Raw genomic sequence first — 19,991 nt, 5'->3', positions numbered from 1 at the left:
GTGGTCTATGACTTCAGAATATATAATATAAAGAATAAATTTACTGTACAGCTGCTGTTTACGTCGTTGTGCAGTATTAAATTACTGTAACTATAGTTAAGAAAAACTGACATATCAGCTGTGCGCGTTTACGTAACAAGGACAACGATCAGTAAGTACATAAAAATTTTGGCAACGCTGCATCTCTCCAGGGCTCAAACAAGAAAATTAATGTGCAATTATGGTATACTTAATATGTTCTACAAAACACAGCAATATTCAGTGCTGTTCCTCAATGCATGCCACGCCTTTGAAGCACTTCAGGAGAAACTAGACAGCAATTTCCATGTCGGCGCATGCTAACAAGTACGAGTAGGGTCCATGATTAATAGCTATATATAGCCGGTCAAATTCAGGGTGGTGGCAATTAGGAACCTCGCAATAATTATGACCAGAGGATGCACTTTGAAGTAGACGGGCTCGTACCAGACTTTACATAAGGTCTATACCGGTTGAACAAGATCTTTCGGTAAAATAGACGAATAACAGGCACCGTATTGTACTTACAATTTAATGTGCTGTACACCGTAAATGACAAGGTAGCTAACAAATACAAGAATATAAGGGCGAGGATTCTTGCCTTTGCAGCGGAGTGTCGAACTGAAAATCGCGACGGCAGCTACAGTTTTAGGTTTTTTATTTTGACCTTTTCGATAACTCACAATGGATTCGAAAATCGCGGCAATCGTAGTCGCACTGGTGGTTTATGCATTCACTTGCGGTAAGAAAAGCTTTAATCTATGCTAGCTGTTTTTACATTACACGCATGACGGCTATAACTGCATTCATACTTTTATTCTCCATGTGCATCTGCATTAGATTGTGGTTATACAGCATTGACCATAGTTTATGCAGCATATGCATGATTTATAAAAACTTGATTTCTGTTTTGCTGAGCCCGTGACGGTTTAATTGGCCAGCTTTTCTTCCAGATGTCGTGAACGCTGCCGAGCAGTTCAAAGGTGAAGCCACCTACACAACTCCCGGAATGGGCGCCTGCGAAATAAATGCACGGGAAGGACAGATGGTGGCCAATATTAACCAGGAGCAGTTCGGTCAATTCAGTCGTGCTCGCGATAGCCCCTGGTGCAAGAAGTGTGTTCTGGTGAAAGCCACCAAATTCAAGACTAGCGTTACGGTGAAAATCGTTGACCGTTCCCTGGGCAAGAAGGGCAAACTGGTGTTGTCTGCAGCGGCATTCAAGAAGCTGGCATCCACTGACGAAGGCCGCATCGATATCACCTGGAGCGAAGTGCCGTGCCCCAAAGGAATTTAATTTGTTTCTGTAATGCGATTGTCACGGCCAGAATCTCTACCAATGATTTACCAACAGAAATTATGTACTCTTGGATAAAGACCACTTTTATTAATTTTTGATGTATTCCATTTCCCAGCTGATTTTATTTCCCTGACACAAGTGCAATACATGTGATGCGTTAGGAATACCTGATGTACTACGTATAGTAGTGTTTAATTTCTTAGCGTTAATAACCTTAAAACCTGCAGCGGCAACGCGGTTAAAAACTGAAACATTTGGTAAACTAATTTTGATTCAATAGCTTACATTAGGCTGTCCTCAAGGTCATGTACTTTGTTAAAAGTATGTAAAATACGGTAGAGACCGTAAAGGGAATTGCTCGAATGTGGTAAAATGCAGCGAGCGTCACTTTCTAGTCCATTCCAGAAAATAGATGACCAAGCATTTTGAACATTTTTCCCCCTAAAAACTGCATCTAGCAAATGTAAATATTTCGATGGCACCACCGGAAATAAACGAAAGGCGTACTTAGGAAGTTACCAAATTGCATAATCGCTTTTAGTAAAACGCTGTGTATGAAGGGGCTGTGAAATTTGAAAACCGGTGAGGGAAGTGAAAACGGGATTTCTCAATATTTTGTATTGTCCGAAGCAACGTCACGGTGCGGTTGGAGCCACCGGAAGTGACTCAGACACCGGTTCATAGCATTTTGTATGCTATATTGGGCCAATCAGCACAATGCTTTCCACCGCAAGGCTTGGCCACGTTCCATATTGCCAAAAGTAAAATATTTTAGTTTTTCATTTTTCTGATTAATTTTCCCGGCTAACTTTATGATGTTGCAACAGAAAGCTGCGACCTGAACAGCGTGATATTAACGTTCTTTGAATACAATCTTGACCGTCGGTGATAAATCCCTTCTTTTGCAGGCTTGACCACCAAGACTTTAATGTCCTTGGTCTGCTGGAGAGGGAATGCACCGCGGGTGCCTGCACGAAGGGTCTTCGTTGGTCGGTGACGAAATCAGTGATTTCTGCTGACCGGCAGCAAAAATATCCGTTATCGGTGGATGATCTTATCAGCCTGATCTTGTTCATACACGTGTGCGTGATTGCATGAGAGTGTTCCTGCAGATTATAATGCAGTATTAATTTGCGCGGTTCTTCGTTCATCTTGATTCATCATGGCTCTTCGTCAAATTGGTTCCGATCCGAAAGCTCGCAATCCCGATGTCGGTGTAAAATCCGCTCATGCGCCAACTGTTGTTGAGAAGCCACCAGCGGAAAAGCGAGGCATTAATGCCATTCTCGTGGGTCCTCCGGGTTCTGGCAAAGGAACTCAAGTGGGTTTTCGTCTTGCTTTATTACTACATTAACTGCAAACGGCAAGCTGTCAGAAATCCCAGTACAATTGTGACGCTTTCGTTTTAGGCACCCCGATTGGCAGAACGGTATGGAATTTGTCATTTAGCAACAGGTGAGAACAGATTATTAGTGCATTATACTTCGTCGGATTTTCTGTTGACAGAACATTGAACAATTGCACTTTGCATTTTTTTGCTCGGAGCCTTGAACAGTTGAGCCGTTCAGATAGTTCCACCGATACTGTCGTAAAGATATAAAAAATGGTTTATTAATTAATTTATCTTTTCTGGGCCATGTTTCATGTTGGTAATGCAAATTTTTTAACATAAAACGCATACTCAGATTTTAATGCTATTTTCAAGTTTCTTAATGCTTAATGTAATAACTTTTACTTACTGTAGTAGTAGTAGTGCGTTCATAAGTTCCATTAAAATGGATTCTGTTCTCGGAAAGGTGCTCGGCTGATTATTATAAGATCGTCACTGATTGCAGGAGACCTGCTGCGGGCAGAGATTGATTCTGGGTCAGAAATGGGATTATCCGCTAAGAAGGTTATGGATGAAGGGAAACTGGTCAGTGACGACGTTGTTGTGCATCTCATCGACCGAAAACTGGATACGCCGGACTGTCGTCAAGGGTTTCTCCTAGATGGATTTCCTCGCACACTCGGTCAAGCTCAGAAGGTTAGCTGTTACGTCGCACTTTATATGTCGACATTTGAGCAGTACGCATACTAGTAGCACTATAAAAAATATACATGTGCAGCAGGGAATACAGTACGAGGATATATTCTCTAGAACTTCATTAGGAAGCGTAATCTTTAGAACATATTCGCTCCAACTCGAGCGGCTGTTCGACGGATGAAGGTGAAATTAACTCTGCTTAAAAAGATTGACGGCTGTTTGTTGGGTAGTTGGATGCTTTATTGGCTGAACGGAAGCGGCAGCTGGACACGGTGATAGAATTTGATATCGAGGATCAGCTACTGGTAAAAAGAATCACAGGACGCTGGATACATCGTACAAGTGGACGCACGTATCACGAGATCTTCAATCCACCTCGCATACCGGGCGTGGATGATGTGAGTTTGTCTTTCGGAGCACTTTTCCTGCTCTTGTTGATTACCATTCTTTTGCGTAAGAAGTTCTGGACATAGATCTCAGATACAGAAATGTAAAATGGGATTTAGCATTTTTTTTGCAACCTGCCTCGCAGTATTGCCATATTAAGTATACAATTTCTAGCGCTGTTTTTTAGGTAACCGGTGAACCGCTGGAACGAAGATCAGATGACAATGTCCAGACGCTGAACAAGCGTTTAACAGCCTACCACGATCAGACGGCACCTTTAATAAATTATTATCAAAAGCGTTATCTGCATCACCGCATCGATGCATCCAAGCCTCCTGATGCCGTAGAAACGGACATCGAAAATATTGTTACAACTGTGAAATCGAAAGATAAGGTGATAATGGCGTTATCTATTACTGTTAGTGTGAAATGTGAATACGTTATGATAAGTAATTTAGGTTAAGCTTTTGTGGTTCATTATGCTTCCGCTCATACAAGCCATACAGCCCTACTTCTTTGTGGAATATGTCGAATTGTCGAATACAGTGTTGTTGTTTTGTAGGTTACTTGGTGTCCAGTGCAGTGATCCCCGGAAAGAAAAATTTTAGAATATGTGTATTGCCATTTTGCTGCCGTTATTGTCTTCAGTGGTTCCATTGTTGTTCTTTTTGTGGAAATCATCGTTTTCCAGGTCGTTCATGCGCTCTTGAAGAGACTGTGCGAGGCTGCAACTAGTGGACATGCAGGTTGTTTGTGTAATCTAGCTTGTCTTTCACCTCTTGAATTCGATGCTGCAAGCCAGGTATTTCTGCGGACTACATTTGTTGGTTCTTACTTGCTTTAACTGTTAAGCGGAACTGTGGGTACGAGGTGGTAGTTTTCTTTTCCGTTCTCAAGTTTTTTTTCTGCACGTTTTGTACGCCTGAATAAAATTATCGAAATAATTTTTGTTTGAGTGCGGAATTCATATTGTATCTCGGCCTAAATACTACTGAAGAACCTAAATACATACTGTAGCCGTACAAATGAGATCTGTAGTGAAGATGTACATCTTATTGGTGCTAGTTCAACCGAAAACATCTCAATGTGTACTTGTACGAGATGACCAGTTCTAACGTGGATTTTCTAGACTTCTGAGATTGTCTGAATGTTCTGAAATCATTCTTGCTCTTGCCCTTGCCCTTGCTCTTCACCAATGACTTTTCAGCTGATTAAAAATGTTTGTGCACTTTGACAATCGCGCCGGTATCGGTTAACCTGTTCGCAATTGCATAACTGATTTTTGGGTAATTCGCTAACTCGCAACATCACCGACGGTCACCGACGAACCATCAAACCTCGTTTTATCGTGGTACGGGTGAATTAACCCACTCCACTAGTGGCAGCTTAGAAGTTGCCGTTGCAATACTATAGAAAAATAATTCAATAAGTACAAAAAACTTGCAGTCAGCTCAATTATTACAAAAAAGCTACAGTCGGTTGCAGGCTTGTAGTGTTTGTATCATCCAGAATTTTATTTGTTTGGCTTGACACCTTTTCCTTGCTTTTTCTTGGCACCATCCAACGTAGGTGGTTCTTCCTTGCTGTCTTTTGGATCTGGATGTGTTAAACTATGATGCTTCTTCGTTTGGCTATTGGTAGTTGATGCTGGATTTTGGGCTAAACTTTCTGATCCACCCTCCGAGGCTTGCGATTTTCTGAACGCATCGTTCGGAAGCGCACCGTCTGCACTGAAAGAGCCGGCTTTGTCACCGCTTTGGACTGGATCAGCTGGTTTCCCGTTGATGACCGGAAGTGGCTCGCAGGCGTCATCACTTTCGGAAGAGATGTCACTGTTCCGTGCGATTGATGATTCCAACACATTCTCGTGCTTCTGCGATGCCTCGAGGATTTTTCTTTCAATGTGCGCTTTCATTTGTTGCAAATATGGCGGTAGTTTAGGTGGTGTGGGCGGAGGAGGATACTTCTTTGGGCACGGACATGGTGTTTCGGGATGTTTAAGGTTCTCTGCGCGCTGAAACTCTTTGTCCCAGAGTTCAGTGACCAGTTTATGTGGATCGCCGTACTGAACCTTTGCGGCTGCCATGTGGCGGCGTAGAGCGCGAATTTCTGGGCGTCGGCGGGTCTGTCGGCAAAATAGTGATTAACTATTTGGGCATGTACTGTAACTAAATTCGACATTGTTTATGCAGATAAAATGACATATTACCAGTGTTCCTTTCCACCGCTTTTGGATAATTTTAGCTGCTTCATCAATGGTTAATCGCAAGCTGAGCGGTGGTTGTATTCGCGGACTGAAAAGCACCGTTAGACGAAATATGCCATATGCGGAAATATTTTTTGAAAAGATTACCTCTTCGAGAAGTAATTTTTGAATAAAGGAATACTGAACTGTTGTTTAACTTCCAGGCTGCGCCGCTCAAGGTGTTCTGTATTATTCCTACAATCACAGGAAATGCAGTAATTTTGTTAATAAAGATACGTTTTAAAGTATACAAGTCCAAACAATCAGTCAAGGTAGAACACTTACATCCATAGATGTTCAGCAATGAAGTCTAAAGGACAGAACAACTTGAAGGCACGCTGTAAATTATAGAGGTAGTTGCAATCTTGCAGTGCATCAAGGGATCCCTTATTGAGACATACGGTATATAATAATATACCAGGGTACATACATGGTCTTCGATTATATTTTGCTTTTCAGCCTCGCCTAGACAGTAGTCAACAGCAGAGATTACACTGTTCGTCAAGTAAGCATCCAGAAAATGTTCTGCTGGGCACGTCTGGTAGTTCCACATTGATGCCTCGGTTTTCTCTGCATCCTCAAAGGTCATAGCTGCAAGATGAGCTGGTCCTTCTCTTGAGAACCTTTTTTGACGCTTTTCCATATCTTTTTGATTCAGCTCGGCTTCCCAGATGGGCTGAGAAAATTTATGCATGAGATGACTATATGGATCGATTCCGAAGGCCTTTTGAAATGCCGTAGGCTCTCGTGGCTTTGAATAAGCCTCGAAATCTCTTCGAATACGACTTTCGGACTCCATCTCGGAATCGGCTTGTGTGAAATATCTTGCTTTGTCTGTATCCATCTCTTCACGCATATAATATGAAGAAAAATACTCAAATAACTAAACACATCTTTCTAATTATTCTTTTCATAACTTGAGTTGAACGCTTCGTAAAAACGGAAATCTAGCAAATGCACACGATTGCAGTTATAGTTTTCGTACAGCAGTACCGCCAGTACAAGTGCATCCCTATGCAGTATGCAGACAGCTGCCATAATGCTGAAAATGATATAAATAATTATGTACTGCAGTGCTGCACAGTGCACAGTGGCACTACATTAATTTTGTGAAGTGAACCAGATTACAGTAGAGCACTATAAACAATTATTGCGAAAGCAAGAGCTCCACCGCAACGTAATCTTGGTGAAATCGTAGATACTAATTTTCGAAGTGAAATTTTGGTCATTTTTTTGCTAAATTTTTGTGTTACAGTGAGTACTATTGTACCAGAAATCACCGCTTCGCTGTTTTGATGGTGATCGCTGTTTCGTTTTCTGTACGGCGCCGCTCCTGTAGGCTCGCGCTACGAGCACTCCTGAGAGCTCCGTCTTCCGCCTGCGCAAAAGTGCATGCATTCTTTTATCTCTGAATTCGTGAATCATGGTTTGTATGCGCTGTTTGTGCATAAAAACATTAAATTTCGATCTACTCGTAAGTCGTAGGTGCTGTTGTTAGTTGTGTACGGCCATAGTATTGCGTTTACTCACTCTAGGGCCGTGTTGGCCAGGGAATGCATGCATGTCGTCCAGGGTAGTGGACATCCGGTAGGCGGTGGCTAATGAGATCCGTGCTGGTGAGTCTGTACGGTAACTTCGTACACGCTATGAAGCAACACAACCCGCCTGTGGGAGGTGGTTGCCGTACTTGCTCGGCAGGACAAGAAATTCTGATTGCCTTGTATAATTTCCCTGTCTGTGGAGTGTAAATGATGTACTTCAGCGAACAGGCAATACGTAAAGTCGAGCTACGAAACATGTAACCACATTGATGGCCACGCTGTATGTGAACGATGAATCAGCTTCTGGTTCCCAAACTCATTCCATCGTATCTAAACACGCATAAGTTGTCCATATACTAGGTGTCAGTCCGCGGTGCCTTTTTATTCGATCAGTCTCCTTTTTATTGTCTCGAAATGAACATGATGGAAAGTGTTGATGCTGCAGATCATAGTGAAGAAGCTTTATCCGAGCAAGGCGTCGAGAGCGAGGAAGTGGAACTGGACGTTTCCAAAGACCAGCAGGTTATCCCCATGCAGAGTGCATATGAAGGGTAAGAACCAGCTCGGATCTCTGGGCCCCATACTAAGGCGAGTTTTCGCCGATTGCATTTGTGCTGCTCATGCCCATTCTGGATGACCTTACATTTCTGTTTCTATTTGAGAATAAGTTGTCATTATTAATTGCGATCTTGTAATAGATTTTCTCGCGAAATAGACTATCGAAATTGAATAGCTGGATTGCAAAACACGAAACAAATATTTCAGTACGCGATGCGCACTCAAGAATTCACGTTCGCGTAGCATGATGCAAATTGTTTCAGTTTGTTGGAAAATGGCGCAGGAGAAGAAGTGGAAGGTTATGTGGCCGTATCAGTGGGCATTAATCGATTTATTCAACCGAAAATGTTTGCTGCTTTGCTGTTTGAAGCCGCGGATGGCAGAATGCCCTGGATCAGTAACACCGTCCCGCAGAAGATTATGGTCAACAGCTTGTTTGTGGTGAACCTGCGGGCTTTGGATTCGGATTCGGCGATTCTCAAGGATGGACTGGGTGCGTGGATTCAGAATTGCGGAAAAGTGACGAACTACTTCACATGGGACAGCGCCACGGAAGAGCCTAAGGTAGGGCAGCTATTTGCATGTATTCACGTCAAATGCACGTAAGGTACTCTGCAGATTGCGATAGTTTTCTGTTGCGGTTCAGTTAGTGAGCTGTTTTACTCTGTGAACATAAGGTTCGGGCTAAATGTTCATGCAAAAAGGCACGAAACAGTAAGAATCGCCTTGTTCGAATGCACTTTTGTTTTGCTGCGAGTTTTTCTGTCGAAAACTCAAATGTGTGCCTCCTGCATGAGTGGGTCATCTTATCGATCTACCGGTAGTTTTGCAACTTGTAGTGGTGAGATCCAGGGATTGCGGCGCTGACGATGCGTGTTACCATTTCTCTACTCCGTTTTCGAAGGATTAGATGAGTAAGCGCATTAGTCAGTGTTGGCCATTTTTCCGTTATTCAGTGAGTCATGCACCGTTTTGCAGCACCTTTTGTCTGCATTTTGTTTGTCGACGATGGTGATGTTGCACTGCACTGCCGATGAGACATCTCTGCCGGGTTTACTACCCTAGGGTATTGCTTCAGAAGATCTCGAGGGATTTTATTTAAATGAGTGTAATGAGTCAACATTCGCTGTAGTCAATGATGGATTCTGCTCAAATATTGCTCCCTGCTCCGAGAGCAATTTCGGTGTCTTCCTTTTAGCGGTTTAGGAATAAAAAAGGAATGAATGGATGATTCATTGAGTGACTCATCAAATGATTTTGAAACAACTGTTAGTTGAGGTCGTAAGGAGTACCTCTTTCACTGGTCAGTTTCGCGGAGAAATGCCCTCGCGGTGAGGCCACAAAACCGAAATATTTTCAGATTTTGCACGAAGGTCCGTAAATGGCAGTCAAACCCGGTTTCATGTATGTAGTTATAAAGTGGGTGTGGACAGAGAGTTTAATTTGGCAGTGTTTTTAGCATGAATTCATAATCTGGTATTTAGTTTCGCTTTGGTTGTTACAGGAAGTTAAAGGTGGCTCGGACTCCGGTTCCGACTGCTACGAATTTGTCCGCCGGATTGATAAGAACGGCAGTAATCTCAACTTCACCCGGGTAATCGTCATCTGTCCACAACTTGGACTGGCCGCTCTGCAGTATTTTTTCAAGGGCGTGCCAGAGCAACCTTTCGAGATCTCATATCAACGACCAAAGAAGAACCTCAACGTAAATGCGCACCCTCCTCGAATTCTGGCTACCATACCACGCGACAGGAAACGTAAGATCGGTCAACTGGACATTTTGCCTGGTCAAGTGGGTGGCGCGGCAGTTGCATCGGGGACCGACGTTGTTGATCATCCCGGCCCGAAGCGCATCTTTCGACCTTTTCTTCCCCGTTCATCACCGCATCTCGATGAAAACGGCTCGCCACCGACAGATATTAATCCGGAGACGCTGATCACTGTGTTTCGATCGCATCTCGCGGCGGAAAGGCAGGACAAAGCAGAGGAGCGAAAGTTGAGGAGGGAGGAGCTGGAGGCAAGGCGTAAAGAAAGGCTGGAAGATCGAGAAATGCAAAAGCAGGAGATGGAATTAAGAAGACAAGAGCTGCGCATGCAGGAAACCAAGATGGCTTTGGAACAACAAAAATGGGAAATCGAGAGGAAGGAAAAAGAATTATTTTTTGAGCTGTTGAAGCGAAAATTGACGGATGGAATATGATATTTGTTCATTCGGCAGGCGCTGGTTTGCGCCGTAAATCGCCAGCAATTGTTTTCCAAAATTCATCATGCCTGACTTTCATTCTTGATCTGTCGGAAGAACCCTATATTTTAGATTCCAGTCGGCGCAATGCCGACCGTGATGGTTGATTAGAGGAGAGAAATTTTGTTTCCCGGATCTAATGCACATTTACTTTGGTTTTAATGTTTTATGTACATAATTAAATATGCAGTATCAAGATTCATAATGGTTCAAGATTGGTACATTTTATTAACTTTAGTAAATAATCAAAAATATAAAAATTATCTACTTAATACGTATTCATCGGCAGTTGTTTGTCCGTATCTGTACGAGTACTGAGTGTCGATATTTAAATCTGTGAAGTAGAACTGCAGCGAAATCGTGAACGTTCACATTTGCGTAACCTCATAAATAACAGTAGTCCGGTCGTGATAATTCTTCGTGTTTGCATTATGCAGACTTAAACCTCTTATGAACCTTTTCTTACGGTTGTTTACGCACCGGTGGCTCCGGCATCCAGGGGCAAAAAACGTATGTCTCCAGACTACAAATTTCGCTTATTCCACAAGAAAGAAGCGATTACTTTTCCGAAGATTCCAAGTGTTTTAGTGTTTTCAATAAACATCAAGAAAAGTAAGCAATAGTACATGAATGATGAATGCATGTTCTTATTAAACGACAAAAGCCAAAACACTGCAGTAGGACCCGACAAATTTACAATTCTCTGCAGTTTGCACAGTAGTTCATAGACTATTCTCTAAGCAATCTATACAGCATAGTAACTTCAACATCTTTAGTACAAAAAGCCAACATTTTTCACTGGTAGAAGATCAAACGCACTACGAGTAGTTAAAGCGCTAGAAACGTTCAGCACCATCCAAGCCTTCTTCGGCAAAATCATCCACTTTCATGATAAACTTGGGCGGCGGCACTGGCAAATCCTCCGCCTGACGCAGAGCCAGCTGATAGCACACACGTTCAATCTTGATAACGCTCTGGAACATCACTCTAATTTTGGTCCCGAAGTCTTTCCCGCACAATCCGTAGGGGATGCGCAGGAAGTCCACATACACTGCCCGCACAAAATCACATAGCCGAAATATGGCGACTTGCGCGGATGGATTGGCTGCGTGGGTAATACAGTATCGCATTAATTCTCCAGTGAGATCACTGATGCCCAAAACGTAATCAGACGGCGTCACTAACAGGGCGAATTCTCTACCGTCGACGGTAAACCTAAACGACGACGAAACCAAGAAATTCTGAGCCATGAATCCCCCAGAATTACCTTAAAAAATGAAGGTAAAAATTACATACTAACGAAATTACGAACCGTAGATCTTTCTGAACTCCATCCAGTCCTATTAATGTTTCGTGCTCAAGATAGTGCCATAAACTCAAGCATTCGATATATTCCTGCAAACCGGGCGAGTAGGCCCGATTGAAAAGATATGCATCCTGATCATAAAGGTCCATGGCGATCTTTTGCAAAGCAGTATTCTGTAGTTCCTTTATACGTGTGCGCGCTTCGGTGAGGATCTGGTGGACTTCCAGGGAACCTTTTTGGTGTCCCGCGCAACGCAGGAGAAGAAAAATAATCCGCTTGGACTCGATAGTGGTATCACGGCTGTTTTTCACCAAGATTTCGTACAGATCATTCTTCGCATCTAGCTTTGCGGCATAATCACGAAACATCAGCATCACTGGGCTGTCCAGAAAACCCGATTCTGTATGAACCTTCTTCGAATACGGATCTTCATCGTTGTCCCTTCGCTGTTGCCACCACGAAAACCACCTCGTCGAAAGGTTCTGCCTCGATATGGACGCGACCCAGTACGCTGATACTTCGCTTGGTCCATTCTTCTGACGGTGCTAAAATGATTACTTATACTGTATACAAATCAAGTCATTATGAAACATACGATAAACCCAGAGTTCACAAAATTCGAAAAATCTGCAGATGCTTGAGTCAGTTCGTATTAAAAGGCGGTCTTTTTTAACGCAGTTCTGCCAAAAATCACGATTCCATTGATTTTCACCGATTCGTAGGTGATTCCATTCCAGTTTTAATTCTATATTCGAATTAACTGGCAAATACCTTCCTATTATTTCGCAGAACTCCGAAAGCGTGGCATCACTGGCATCTACGACTCACACAAATATTATCTGAATTTTTTATAAAACTGGCCACAAGTTATGCGGTAAGCTTTTTTGATCTATTTCTCTGTTGTTTTACTTTTAAGTTTTAATTGTACCACAAGTGGTTTGGGCCAGTAAAATCTTCCAATGCCAAAAGCAATGGAATCACATGGTACAGTTTCCACGTGAGAAAGACAGGTTGCATGGGGATGCCAGTCGCGATGCCACGCCATTTGCAGAACACCAATCTTGCGATGGAACTATCACAGTTGGAATTAAAAGCGACTGAACCAAATTCCGTAGATCGTACAATTTTGGAAGTTGTCGTTGCTAGTTAGCTGACAGTTATTAATATTGGCTAGATTCCCATAAAACATTAAAAATGGCAGAAGAAACAGCTGATGAAAACGGAATGGAAGAAGAGGAAGCCGAAGACAGGCTCGAAGAGCAGGACGTTGAAGATCCAGATGCACTGGAAATGTCGCCCACTAAAGAAGCGAAATACCAACAAGTGGTATACGGAACGTAAGTACTAAAATCCCTGTTATGAAAGCGTTATGAGGCGGTAACAGCTTAACTGGGAACTGCTGGCTTGTCTGGTTTAATAACACGCTGTAAAAGCTATGAGTGGATTTTCCATAAACTTTTGATTACACTACTAAATTACATCAAATAAACTACAAAATGTTCCTGCTGCAGGAAAGTGGATTACATTTCCGGTTACGATGTTGATGGTTATGAGGCAGTATCGCGTGGAGTGTCCAGAACTATCCCGACACAATGTTTGGCCACATTACTATTTCGCGCCGCCAAAGGCGCAGTTCCCCACATTTTATTCGCTGTTCCTCAGCGGATAATGTGCAACTGCCTCTTTGTTATCGACTTGAAGAAATTGCCTAGGGAAACGGACTTATATTTTGACGGATTGGGTACATGGGATCAGAACTGCGGGAAGATAACCAGCTACTTCAGATATGTCAATGGAGAAGCTGTGGTGAGTCCTACGCAGTGACTGGTAGTCATATAGAAACCAATGAGGAGAACGTACGAGTGTATTTATGGCTTTTGAAATTTTCCATCTTCAGTCTTTCTTTTTCGCTTCGCTTTGCCAAATCCTTTTTGTTTTACACTCTTAAAATGCTAAATCTAGAATTTTCTTTCAAACCCCGTAGAACGGTTTTCGGAGAACTATCCCGACGTGTTCGTATGTAATGGCAGTAATGCAGACTTATCACTTATGTTATGCGACCCATTTCGCTGCATTCTGGCTGTCTAGCGGATCTGCTTTTAAAATCTGAGTCTTTAGATTTTAAAATTAGCAGTTTAATTTTAATTAATATATATATTGTGTTTTTATTTTCTGGAACTTGCATAATGGAGCGTAGTATCGGTGGTATAGCATTGAGAAGTGTTTCTGTTATAAATGTTGTCTAGTACTAAGTTTGTACTTGTGACATGATACTTATTAAAGGTAAATGTTTATATAGTATCGGTGATCGATGGGTCTGGATTGTGTGAATAAAAAAGTTTAAATGTGTTGTGTGTTTTGGATCGTTATTATTTATTAATATATATTAGGATGCCAAAGGCGAGAAGGATGCGGTTATGTTTTTGCGTCGAACGGACCGCAATACCAACTGCAAAGCGTACACTCGCGTTGTGGTCATTTGCAAAGACTTCGGTTTGGCCGCGGTGCAGTATTACTTCAAGAATGCGGAAGAGCAGAGCTTCGAAATCACGAATGCAAACCAGCGCGGAGTGCGCGTATCGGCCATGTACACCACCACTCGCGGAATGAAAAGAAGGGCCGACGAAGAGCTGGACGAAGACGGCAAATCCAACCCGCCTGCGGATGAACCGGACACCGGGAATCACTCCATCGTTTCGCTGCCGAAGGAAGACGCTCCGCGGCGGACCAGAAGTGGAATAGTGCATTACGCCAGCCAGACTTCTGACATCAATGTGCCGGCGCATTCGAGTAAATTATTAAAGTTGCCTTTTTTGTTTTATGACTTGCTTAAAAATAATTTTTTGTTTTATTTTTAAAGACCACCTCAATCATCAGCTGCACAATCACAGTATATGCTGGGGTATTTCCTTTATGGCTGCTTATCTCATGTTTTGATTTTTATAGCCCGTAGCGCATCAAAGCGAGCATCCTCGGTGAACCGAACACTTTTGTACGGAAATTCGAACCTTTCTGCTGATATCCCCGATACATTAACCCCTTCAGCATTGCTGGCGTACTTAAAGACGCACGTGACCATCGACCGGCAAGAGCGCGCTGAAGATCGTGTTTTGCGACGTGCAGAGTTGGAGGCGCGTAAACAAGAGCGTGTGGACGAAATGCGTATCCGTCGAGAAGAAATGGAGAGTTTACGCAAGGAGAAACATGAGGAAATAGAAATGCGCAAACAGGAGTTGTCCCTGGAGAAGGCCAAACTGCAGCTGGAACAGCAGCGTTGGGAATTGGATCGGAAGGAGAAGGAAATGTTTTTGGAGTTGTTAAAGAAGAAATTATTGGATTGATTTGGTTGGGCAGTTGAACCCGAAGCAGGTTTACCCGTGGGTTTTTCAGTATTTTATTTTTCTTCTGACAAGATCTTCGTTACACAGCGTGGAGATTGGTTTCAGCGTTTTTGTGCTCGTGTGTGCGATGGTATGTACGAAATTGTTATTCTGTGTGTCCGAAGTTATTTTGAATTTGGAATAGGGCTTTTATTTGTTAGTTGTTGTCTGCTGGCTTCGTCTTTGGCTTCCTTGAAATAAACTTTGGTGATTACGGTATCGGAATCCAGATTTTGAAATCGCGTATTTTTATCCATTTTCTTGTGATGAATAACATTGTATAATACATTAAATGTACATATAAAACTTCTGTCATGTAACATCGAGATCAACAATATTCGTGTTTGTTTCCTCATTGTCCAGCTGCTCCGGTTCGTTCCGGCAGAGATAGGTTTGTACATCTGGAACCTTTTCGCATTTGCTTCGTATCCCTTGAACCGGAAATACTGTCTCTTCTTCATTCTCATAAATGCCGGTAGCCAGTAGGAACGGTTCGGTTTTCGGTATGACCAGCGGTGAGATTTCCACAATCTCCGATTCCAGCATGCGTTCGAACTGCTGAGCATAGACGCACCGCAATGCGAACACCGTTTCCGCCGCCGATAAACCGAAAGATAGCACGTAGAACGTGATGGTGGTGTTTTTCAGGGCTTGTAGGTTGTCGGTCCGATCGTCAAGGATAAGCGGAAAAAAGATGGCTGATCCAATCAGCATCGCGCAGCTGAACACGATGGACAAGCCGGAGAAGGCCAGGAAGGTGTTAGATATGAAGCCGTGGCGATAGTCGAGCGAAATCAGTTGGTATGTGGCGAAAGTACCGCATAATCCGGAGCACATCAACAAAACTCCCAAACACATGCCGGGATACCATACGCTGACCAGTTCCGGAAACTTTAAGGCACCTATTGCAACATAACTGCGTTGTTCGATTAACGCCCTTGTAAATCAAGTTTACGTATTAAGGGTGCATTCACACAAAAAATACGGTGATACAGCATTAACGTAAATGTAAGACGTTCGTACATACGCGCAGTATTTTGTATCATTACTATCTGCATAAAATTAATTATTAAAACACATAAATTGTGTTTTAGGTATTTTTGCATAATTACTAACCGTATAAATCTACTGAAACAACAAGGAATCCAAACATCAGTGTCCCTATACTGGTCCAGCGTATAATTTCTTGGCAGGTCACGCTTGTGGATTGGCGCTGGAAATCGGCAATCATCGACTGAAATTCGGCCACAGGTTATTCCAGAACGCGTTTTGTCGTCAATAAAGAAAATTAACAGTCAAAAGTAAAACGCTACAATTTGTAATTTATGTAAGGATATACATATGTATTCCGTTTTGGTTTTATTTTTTTGTGCCTCTGCATCTTTCGAAATACCTGTACATAATTAATTCTTCTTAGGTACAATTTTGTACACAACTAATTACTAGTAACTAACTGCATTAATTTTCAGTAACATTTATTTTCCTTTACCTACTGAATATTGGCACTCAAAGTTTTTGGATTCGGGTCCACCGTGGATATCAGTCAGTTGTCCCATTTTGCCAGAAGAGGTTTAAATCCGGGGCACAACCAAAATGCTGGCTGCAGGTTCGGAAAATCGACCTAAATTGGCTGGTGGTATCAAGTTTGATGTCTGGGCGCGATAAGGTGTACGGAAGCACGGGATGGTTATTATATTATGGGATGGTTAATTTAGTCGTGACTCGTGACCATATCTTATTGAAGGTAGCAGTACTTAAATTGTACAAAGATGTATCGTATTTGCGTATCAGGTTATTTTTAACGGTTGAATGTTCTCGCGCATCGGGTAAAGTTATTTTGCAAGTTTTGCTTAAAGCGCGTGGGCAAAATTAATCATAAACGTTCATAACTTCAGTACGTACGCGTACAATTTATTGCTTTAACTTAGGTGTTCGTAAAAAGGATCAGGTAAAATTAAGCAGTGCTCCTGTTATACAAGGCAGAGTAACTAAAGTTAGCATGGTTGTGATGACAACTTCCAAATCTAGAGTAGATCTTAAGGCAAAAACAAACTTTAGAGTATTTTCGGGCGCGAACTTTAATTTACCGTACTAAACTTCTGGTAACAAGACAGTGGTAATACGTACGTACAATCATACAGTTTTTTACAGGCTGAGTCATAGGTACAAGAACATACATAACAGAATGATAGAATACTAAAGAGCTATAATATTGTAGCTAACATTCTGTTATTACTGCAATTGTATCAACGATCGACATGCCCGTTAAAACTCCATCCGCGGTCAGCCATCCCAATTTTCAACTCTTTCTGAAAAGAAAGCCGCATTATACCTTATGTAACGAAACGAAAATTCTAAATGCAGGCATTCTACCTCCGTAAAAGAGCGCGACAATCCATGGAACGAGTGAGGCATTTCGTAGGCAGTTGGTAAAAACCGTCCGTACGATGCTTGACTAGTGGTCTCATATCGCAGATTTCGCGGCTTAGTTTTATAACCTTGCCAAAGGCTACCTTCAAGGAAACCGATAAAGTTATAGGACTCCGTAAACTTGCGTTTAAACTTTAAACTTTACGCAGTATCAATGTGACTAAACTGGGACAATTGATCCGATCAGGAAGTGGAGCTGTGCTCGTGTTCTCCTGAGAGGGGCCTTTCGGGCATAGATCGGTGACCTTTAGCTCCTTAAGCTCGTTATAAAGTTTTTCTTCTTCCTCCGGTCTGACGACCCATTCTGGCTGATGTAAAATACGGATTGTAAATATGTGTCTGCTGATTTAATTGGTACTGACTTTAGACAGTCTGCATTTGGCTAAAGATTACACTAATTCGAGCGAGGGCTCCACTAACATGCTGTTTGAACTCCAAGAGCTCGTATTCCCGCACATGTGCCGTGGCAAACGCTGTTGATTTTGTTCGGATTTCGGACATCCAATAATTATACTTAAGTACTGCTAATCAAATAAAACAGAGCTAAAACGCACTTTATTGTATTTCAGCTGGAAAACTAAACTCTGCGACGTAGATGCATTAGACTTCCTATCTTCAATACACGATTTAACACTTAGAGTAGACAATAGCCTTAAAATTAAGGCACAACAAAATTCGAGAGTAAAACATTTAAGCGGCTATAAAATTTAGCAGGGAAACATTAGTTGGTAATATCAGCGTAGTAATGAAAACATCATAAGGTCTTTTTCGAGCTGCATCTCTTCCATACAGTATTTTAGAATTAAAGAAAAATTAACTCCTACCGGAAAGCAACTCTGTAAGTAGTGCAATCCTGCTCACTATAAGAAATTTCAAAGAAATATTAGGGTAACGACTGCATGGTGCACCTGGACGAAATTCAAATTGTGACACCCGGTTTTATTAATCTGTTTGATACCAATGAATTGTGACAATCACAATGGATGAATGCATTTGTATTGTGCATTAGATAGCGCCTTCTCTAAAGATAGCATCAAAACGCATTGGCTTTTTTTCGATAACCAATCAATGCTTCATTTTCATTTTTCAGCTACGGTGCAAGTGTTTCACAAAGCTCAAGGAGCAACTCAATAATCGAGCTTTAATCAACCAAATGGATGGTGCACACGAAATGCCACAATTAACTCGAAAGTATGCAACTAAATGGTTTACTGAAAGTCTGAAACCGATTGTGAGAAATTCACAACAATGATTTAATCCATAGAAAAATCATTAAATCAATGAAAGTTAAATACGAAGTAGCAAATGTAGGAAAATGAGCAATCTTTGTGCATTTACTGACCGCCAAAGCCGTGCAATGGACAGGTACGTAGTGTCGCCATAAGTTCCAAAATGATAATAAATTTATGACGATGTTAGCTATTATACTAGTTTCGCTAGTCGTAGGCAGCTGGAGCGATTATGTCTCCAGGTTCCACGAGATGTTTCACCTCGTTGAGGACAAAGTTTTTGACGGTGTATTTCGGCTCGCCGGCAAAACTGAACGATCCTTCCACGCGTTTTCCGTCCAAGACTTTCGCGTACCAGATTAAATCGTCGGCCGGCATCTGCGCGTAGGGTATTTTATCCAGATCGAACCATTCGCAGATGAACGTGGCGTTCTGGGTGAACGGATTGACGCTGCTCACTTTGCCGGTCGGGGTCAGTGGCGAGTCAGAATCGGAATTGTGTCGTGATCCCGGCGTATTCAGAGCGCTCGGGCCCAACTCAGTCACCTACACCATCACAAACTGAAAATTAAAAGAAAAATTTACGCTGCTCTCTCTGCAGCATTAAAATCTCTGCAGCATTAATCTCTGCAGCATTAAAATCTCTGCTGTATTAATCGCAATCACTGTACGAGTATCCAAGCACAAGTTCTGAGCGCTAGGTACCTGTACAATATTTATTAATGGTGCAAAAATCGCCGTATTTGTTTGTGGATTTCTGAATTTTATGGAAAAATGGCACTGTAGACATTTTATACTCTGCGATTTTTTTACGTACGTAAATGTATTCCAGATTGTCCACAGGTACATCGAAACGCAGCACGGCCATCAGCTCAAGTTTGTCCGATTGGATTTTAGGATAGGAAGACGTTCCATTGGCCGTTGCTGCGAGTCGGACAAGCGCCTGTCGCAAACTGTGATCATCATTCGTCGGTGCTGGTCCCCATAATCCGGTGTAGCGGTCCTTAAAATCTCCCGTCAACCATTTGCACAACAAGATTTTGCCGTTGGGACACAGCGGATTCGGTCGAATGACGGACAGCAGCTGCTCGTAATACACATTCGGTTCATCAATCATCTTAATGTGCCGGCAAAATATGCTGAATATATTCAGAAACAAAATTCCACGATAATTTGCAAGCGCGACAATAACTAACGCTGATTACGGGTTTCTGGTTCTGTCATGCAGCGCACGTTAACTTCTACAAAACGTTTTGCGACAAAATGCGTTTGATCACTGCGCTGATAACTTGTACGAAGATAGACAAGGCTCGTGTGATTGCCTGCCAC

At 42.3% G+C, this 19,991-nt stretch overlaps 9 protein-coding genes across 17 annotated transcripts in view; 5 read left to right on the top strand and 4 right to left on the bottom strand.

Annotated features, from left to right (window-relative positions):
• Window positions 1-567: 567 nt before the first annotated feature.
• Window positions 568-1,478, top strand: LOC129588452 (uncharacterized). Its single transcript, XM_055482659.1, has 2 exons — window positions 568-760; window positions 972-1,478. The coding sequence occupies exons 1-2, from the start codon at window positions 703-705 to the stop codon at window positions 1,313-1,315; spliced, it is 402 nt and encodes a 133-aa protein (XP_055338634.1). The 5' UTR covers window positions 568-702; the 3' UTR covers window positions 1,316-1,478.
• A 592-nt stretch (window positions 1,479-2,070) lies between these two features.
• LOC129587296 (adenylate kinase-like) lies at window positions 2,071-4,853 on the top strand. The gene is made up of 6 exons (XM_055480977.1): window positions 2,071-2,639; window positions 2,728-2,773; window positions 3,154-3,344; window positions 3,575-3,742; window positions 3,919-4,125; window positions 4,294-4,853. The coding sequence occupies exons 1-6, from the start codon at window positions 2,481-2,483 to the stop codon at window positions 4,315-4,317; spliced, it is 795 nt and encodes a 264-aa protein (XP_055336952.1). The 5' UTR covers window positions 2,071-2,480; the 3' UTR covers window positions 4,318-4,853.
• Window positions 4,854-5,068: 215 nt separating this feature from the next.
• LOC129587262 (uncharacterized) lies at window positions 5,069-7,217 on the bottom strand. Of its 3 annotated transcripts, none has more exons than XM_055480904.1 (5): window positions 6,407-7,217; window positions 6,262-6,314; window positions 6,085-6,171; window positions 5,941-6,025; window positions 5,069-5,856 (listed from the first exon to the last, which is right to left on the bottom strand). In XM_055480904.1, exons 1-5 carry the CDS (start codon window positions 6,830-6,832, stop codon window positions 5,245-5,247), a joined length of 1,263 nt encoding a protein of 420 aa, XP_055336879.1. In that variant the 5' UTR covers window positions 6,833-7,217; the 3' UTR covers window positions 5,069-5,244. The 3 variants fall into 3 exon arrangements, with proteins under 3 accessions (XP_055336879.1, XP_055336887.1, XP_055336895.1); XM_055480912.1 differs by having other exon boundaries at window positions 6,124-6,171; XM_055480920.1 differs by having other exon boundaries at window positions 6,470-7,217.
• A 224-nt stretch (window positions 7,218-7,441) lies between these two features.
• LOC129587365 (streptogrisin-C-like) overlaps window positions 7,442-19,991 on the top strand; it is a 62,625-nt gene continuing 50,075 nt past the window's right edge. Inside the window, exon 1 of the mRNA XM_055481123.1 lies at window positions 7,442-7,454. The gene's annotated coding sequence lies outside the window, so the exon portion shown is untranslated. The remainder of the gene's footprint in view (window positions 7,455-19,991) is intronic.
• On the top strand, window positions 7,852-10,499 carry LOC129587276 (uncharacterized). The gene is made up of 3 exons (XM_055480940.1): window positions 7,852-8,068; window positions 8,339-8,639; window positions 9,580-10,499. The coding sequence occupies exons 1-3, from the start codon at window positions 7,932-7,934 to the stop codon at window positions 10,273-10,275; spliced, it is 1,134 nt and encodes a 377-aa protein (XP_055336915.1). The 5' UTR covers window positions 7,852-7,931; the 3' UTR covers window positions 10,276-10,499.
• LOC129587291 (translin-associated protein X-like) lies at window positions 10,906-12,298 on the bottom strand. The gene is given in 3 exon segments (XM_055480965.1): window positions 10,906-11,532; window positions 11,630-12,072; window positions 12,075-12,298. Coding segments are annotated over 3 exon segments (903 nt in total). The 5' UTR covers window positions 12,156-12,298; the 3' UTR covers window positions 10,906-11,153.
• On the top strand, window positions 12,677-15,243 carry LOC129587271 (uncharacterized). Its single transcript, XM_055480931.1, has 4 exons — window positions 12,677-12,960; window positions 13,135-13,429; window positions 14,014-14,413; window positions 14,570-15,243. The coding sequence occupies exons 1-4, from the start codon at window positions 12,818-12,820 to the stop codon at window positions 14,962-14,964; spliced, it is 1,233 nt and encodes a 410-aa protein (XP_055336906.1). The 5' UTR covers window positions 12,677-12,817; the 3' UTR covers window positions 14,965-15,243.
• LOC129587300 (uncharacterized) lies at window positions 15,208-18,235 on the bottom strand. Of its 7 annotated transcripts, none has more exons than XM_055481031.1 (6): window positions 17,854-18,235; window positions 17,600-17,741; window positions 17,377-17,516; window positions 16,493-17,312; window positions 16,120-16,237; window positions 15,208-15,905 (listed from the first exon to the last, which is right to left on the bottom strand). In XM_055481031.1, exons 5-6 carry the CDS (start codon window positions 16,232-16,234, stop codon window positions 15,316-15,318), a joined length of 705 nt encoding a protein of 234 aa, XP_055337006.1. In that variant the 5' UTR covers window positions 16,235-16,237; window positions 16,493-17,312; window positions 17,377-17,516; window positions 17,600-17,741; window positions 17,854-18,235; the 3' UTR covers window positions 15,208-15,315. The 7 variants fall into 7 exon arrangements, with proteins under 7 accessions (XP_055337006.1, XP_055336965.1, XP_055336981.1 ...); XM_055480990.1 differs by having other exon boundaries at window positions 15,209-15,905; window positions 16,497-17,312; window positions 17,827-18,235; XM_055481006.1 differs by having other exon boundaries at window positions 15,209-15,905; window positions 16,497-17,312; window positions 17,377-17,512; window positions 17,579-17,741.
• LOC129587356 (uncharacterized) lies at window positions 18,561-19,912 on the bottom strand. Its single transcript, XM_055481069.1, has 2 exons — window positions 19,480-19,912; window positions 18,561-19,208 (listed from the first exon to the last, which is right to left on the bottom strand). Exons 1-2 carry the CDS (start codon window positions 19,777-19,779, stop codon window positions 18,870-18,872), a joined length of 639 nt encoding a protein of 212 aa, XP_055337044.1. The 5' UTR covers window positions 19,780-19,912; the 3' UTR covers window positions 18,561-18,869.

The sequence above is a fragment of the Paramacrobiotus metropolitanus genome, unplaced genomic scaffold, assembly GCF_019649055.1.
Source record: "Paramacrobiotus metropolitanus isolate TYO unplaced genomic scaffold, Prichtersi_v1.0 Parri_scaffold0000002, whole genome shotgun sequence".
NCBI classification, from domain to species: domain Eukaryota; kingdom Metazoa; phylum Tardigrada; class Eutardigrada; order Parachela; family Macrobiotidae; genus Paramacrobiotus; species Paramacrobiotus metropolitanus.
This window is presented reverse-complemented; position numbering and strand designations above follow the sequence as displayed.

Bases quoted from the DNA above. Each gene is read 5' to 3' on its own strand.
- LOC129588452 (XM_055482659.1), top strand. From the start codon at position 703: ATGGATTCGAAAATCGCGGCAATCGTAGTCGCACTGGTGGTTTATGCA. The intron at 761-971 runs GTAAGAAAAGCT...CTTTTCTTCCAG, and splicing joins GGTTTATGCATTCACTTGCG to ATGTCGTGAACGCTGCCGAG.
- LOC129587296 (XM_055480977.1), top strand. From the start codon at position 2,481: ATGGCTCTTCGTCAAATTGGTTCCGATCCGAAAGCTCGCAATCCCGAT. The intron at 2,640-2,727 runs GTGGGTTTTCGT...CTTTCGTTTTAG, and splicing joins GTTCTGGCAAAGGAACTCAA to GCACCCCGATTGGCAGAACG. The intron at 2,774-3,153 runs GTGAGAACAGAT...CACTGATTGCAG, and splicing joins AATTTGTCATTTAGCAACAG to GAGACCTGCTGCGGGCAGAG.
- LOC129587262 (XM_055480904.1), bottom strand. From the start codon at position 6,832: ATGCGTGAAGAGATGGATACAGACAAAGCAAGATATTTCACACAAGCC. The intron at 6,315-6,406 runs GTATGTACCCTG...TATAATTTACAG, and splicing joins AAAATATAATCGAAGACCAT to CGTGCCTTCAAGTTGTTCTG. The intron at 6,026-6,084 runs GTAATCTTTTCA...GGTGCTTTTCAG, and splicing joins AAAAATTACTTCTCGAAGAG to TCCGCGAATACAACCACCGC.
- LOC129587276 (XM_055480940.1), top strand. From the start codon at position 7,932: ATGAACATGATGGAAAGTGTTGATGCTGCAGATCATAGTGAAGAAGCT. The intron at 8,069-8,338 runs GTAAGAACCAGC...AAATTGTTTCAG, and splicing joins ATGCAGAGTGCATATGAAGG to TTTGTTGGAAAATGGCGCAG. The intron at 8,640-9,579 runs GTAGGGCAGCTA...TGGTTGTTACAG, and splicing joins GCGCCACGGAAGAGCCTAAG to GAAGTTAAAGGTGGCTCGGA.
- LOC129587271 (XM_055480931.1), top strand. From the start codon at position 12,818: ATGGCAGAAGAAACAGCTGATGAAAACGGAATGGAAGAAGAGGAAGCC. The intron at 13,430-14,013 runs GTGAGTCCTACG...AATATATATTAG, and splicing joins ATGTCAATGGAGAAGCTGTG to GATGCCAAAGGCGAGAAGGA. The intron at 14,414-14,569 runs GTAAATTATTAA...TGATTTTTATAG, and splicing joins CAATGTGCCGGCGCATTCGA to CCCGTAGCGCATCAAAGCGA.
- LOC129587300 (XM_055480990.1), bottom strand. From the start codon at position 16,559: ATGGGACAACTGACTGATATCCACGGTGGACCCGAATCCAAAAACTTT. The intron at 16,238-16,496 runs GTAGGTAAAGGA...GCCGAATTTCAG, and splicing joins ACTTTGAGTGCCAATATTCA to TCGATGATTGCCGATTTCCA. The intron at 15,906-16,119 runs GTTAGTAATTAT...ATGTTGCAATAG, and splicing joins TGTTTCAGTAGATTTATACG to GTGCCTTAAAGTTTCCGGAA.
- LOC129587356 (XM_055481069.1), bottom strand. From the start codon at position 19,779: ATGATTGATGAACCGAATGTGTATTACGAGCAGCTGCTGTCCGTCATT. The intron at 19,209-19,479 runs GTACGTAAAAAA...GTGATGGTGTAG, and splicing joins ACAATCTGGAATACATTTAC to GTGACTGAGTTGGGCCCGAG.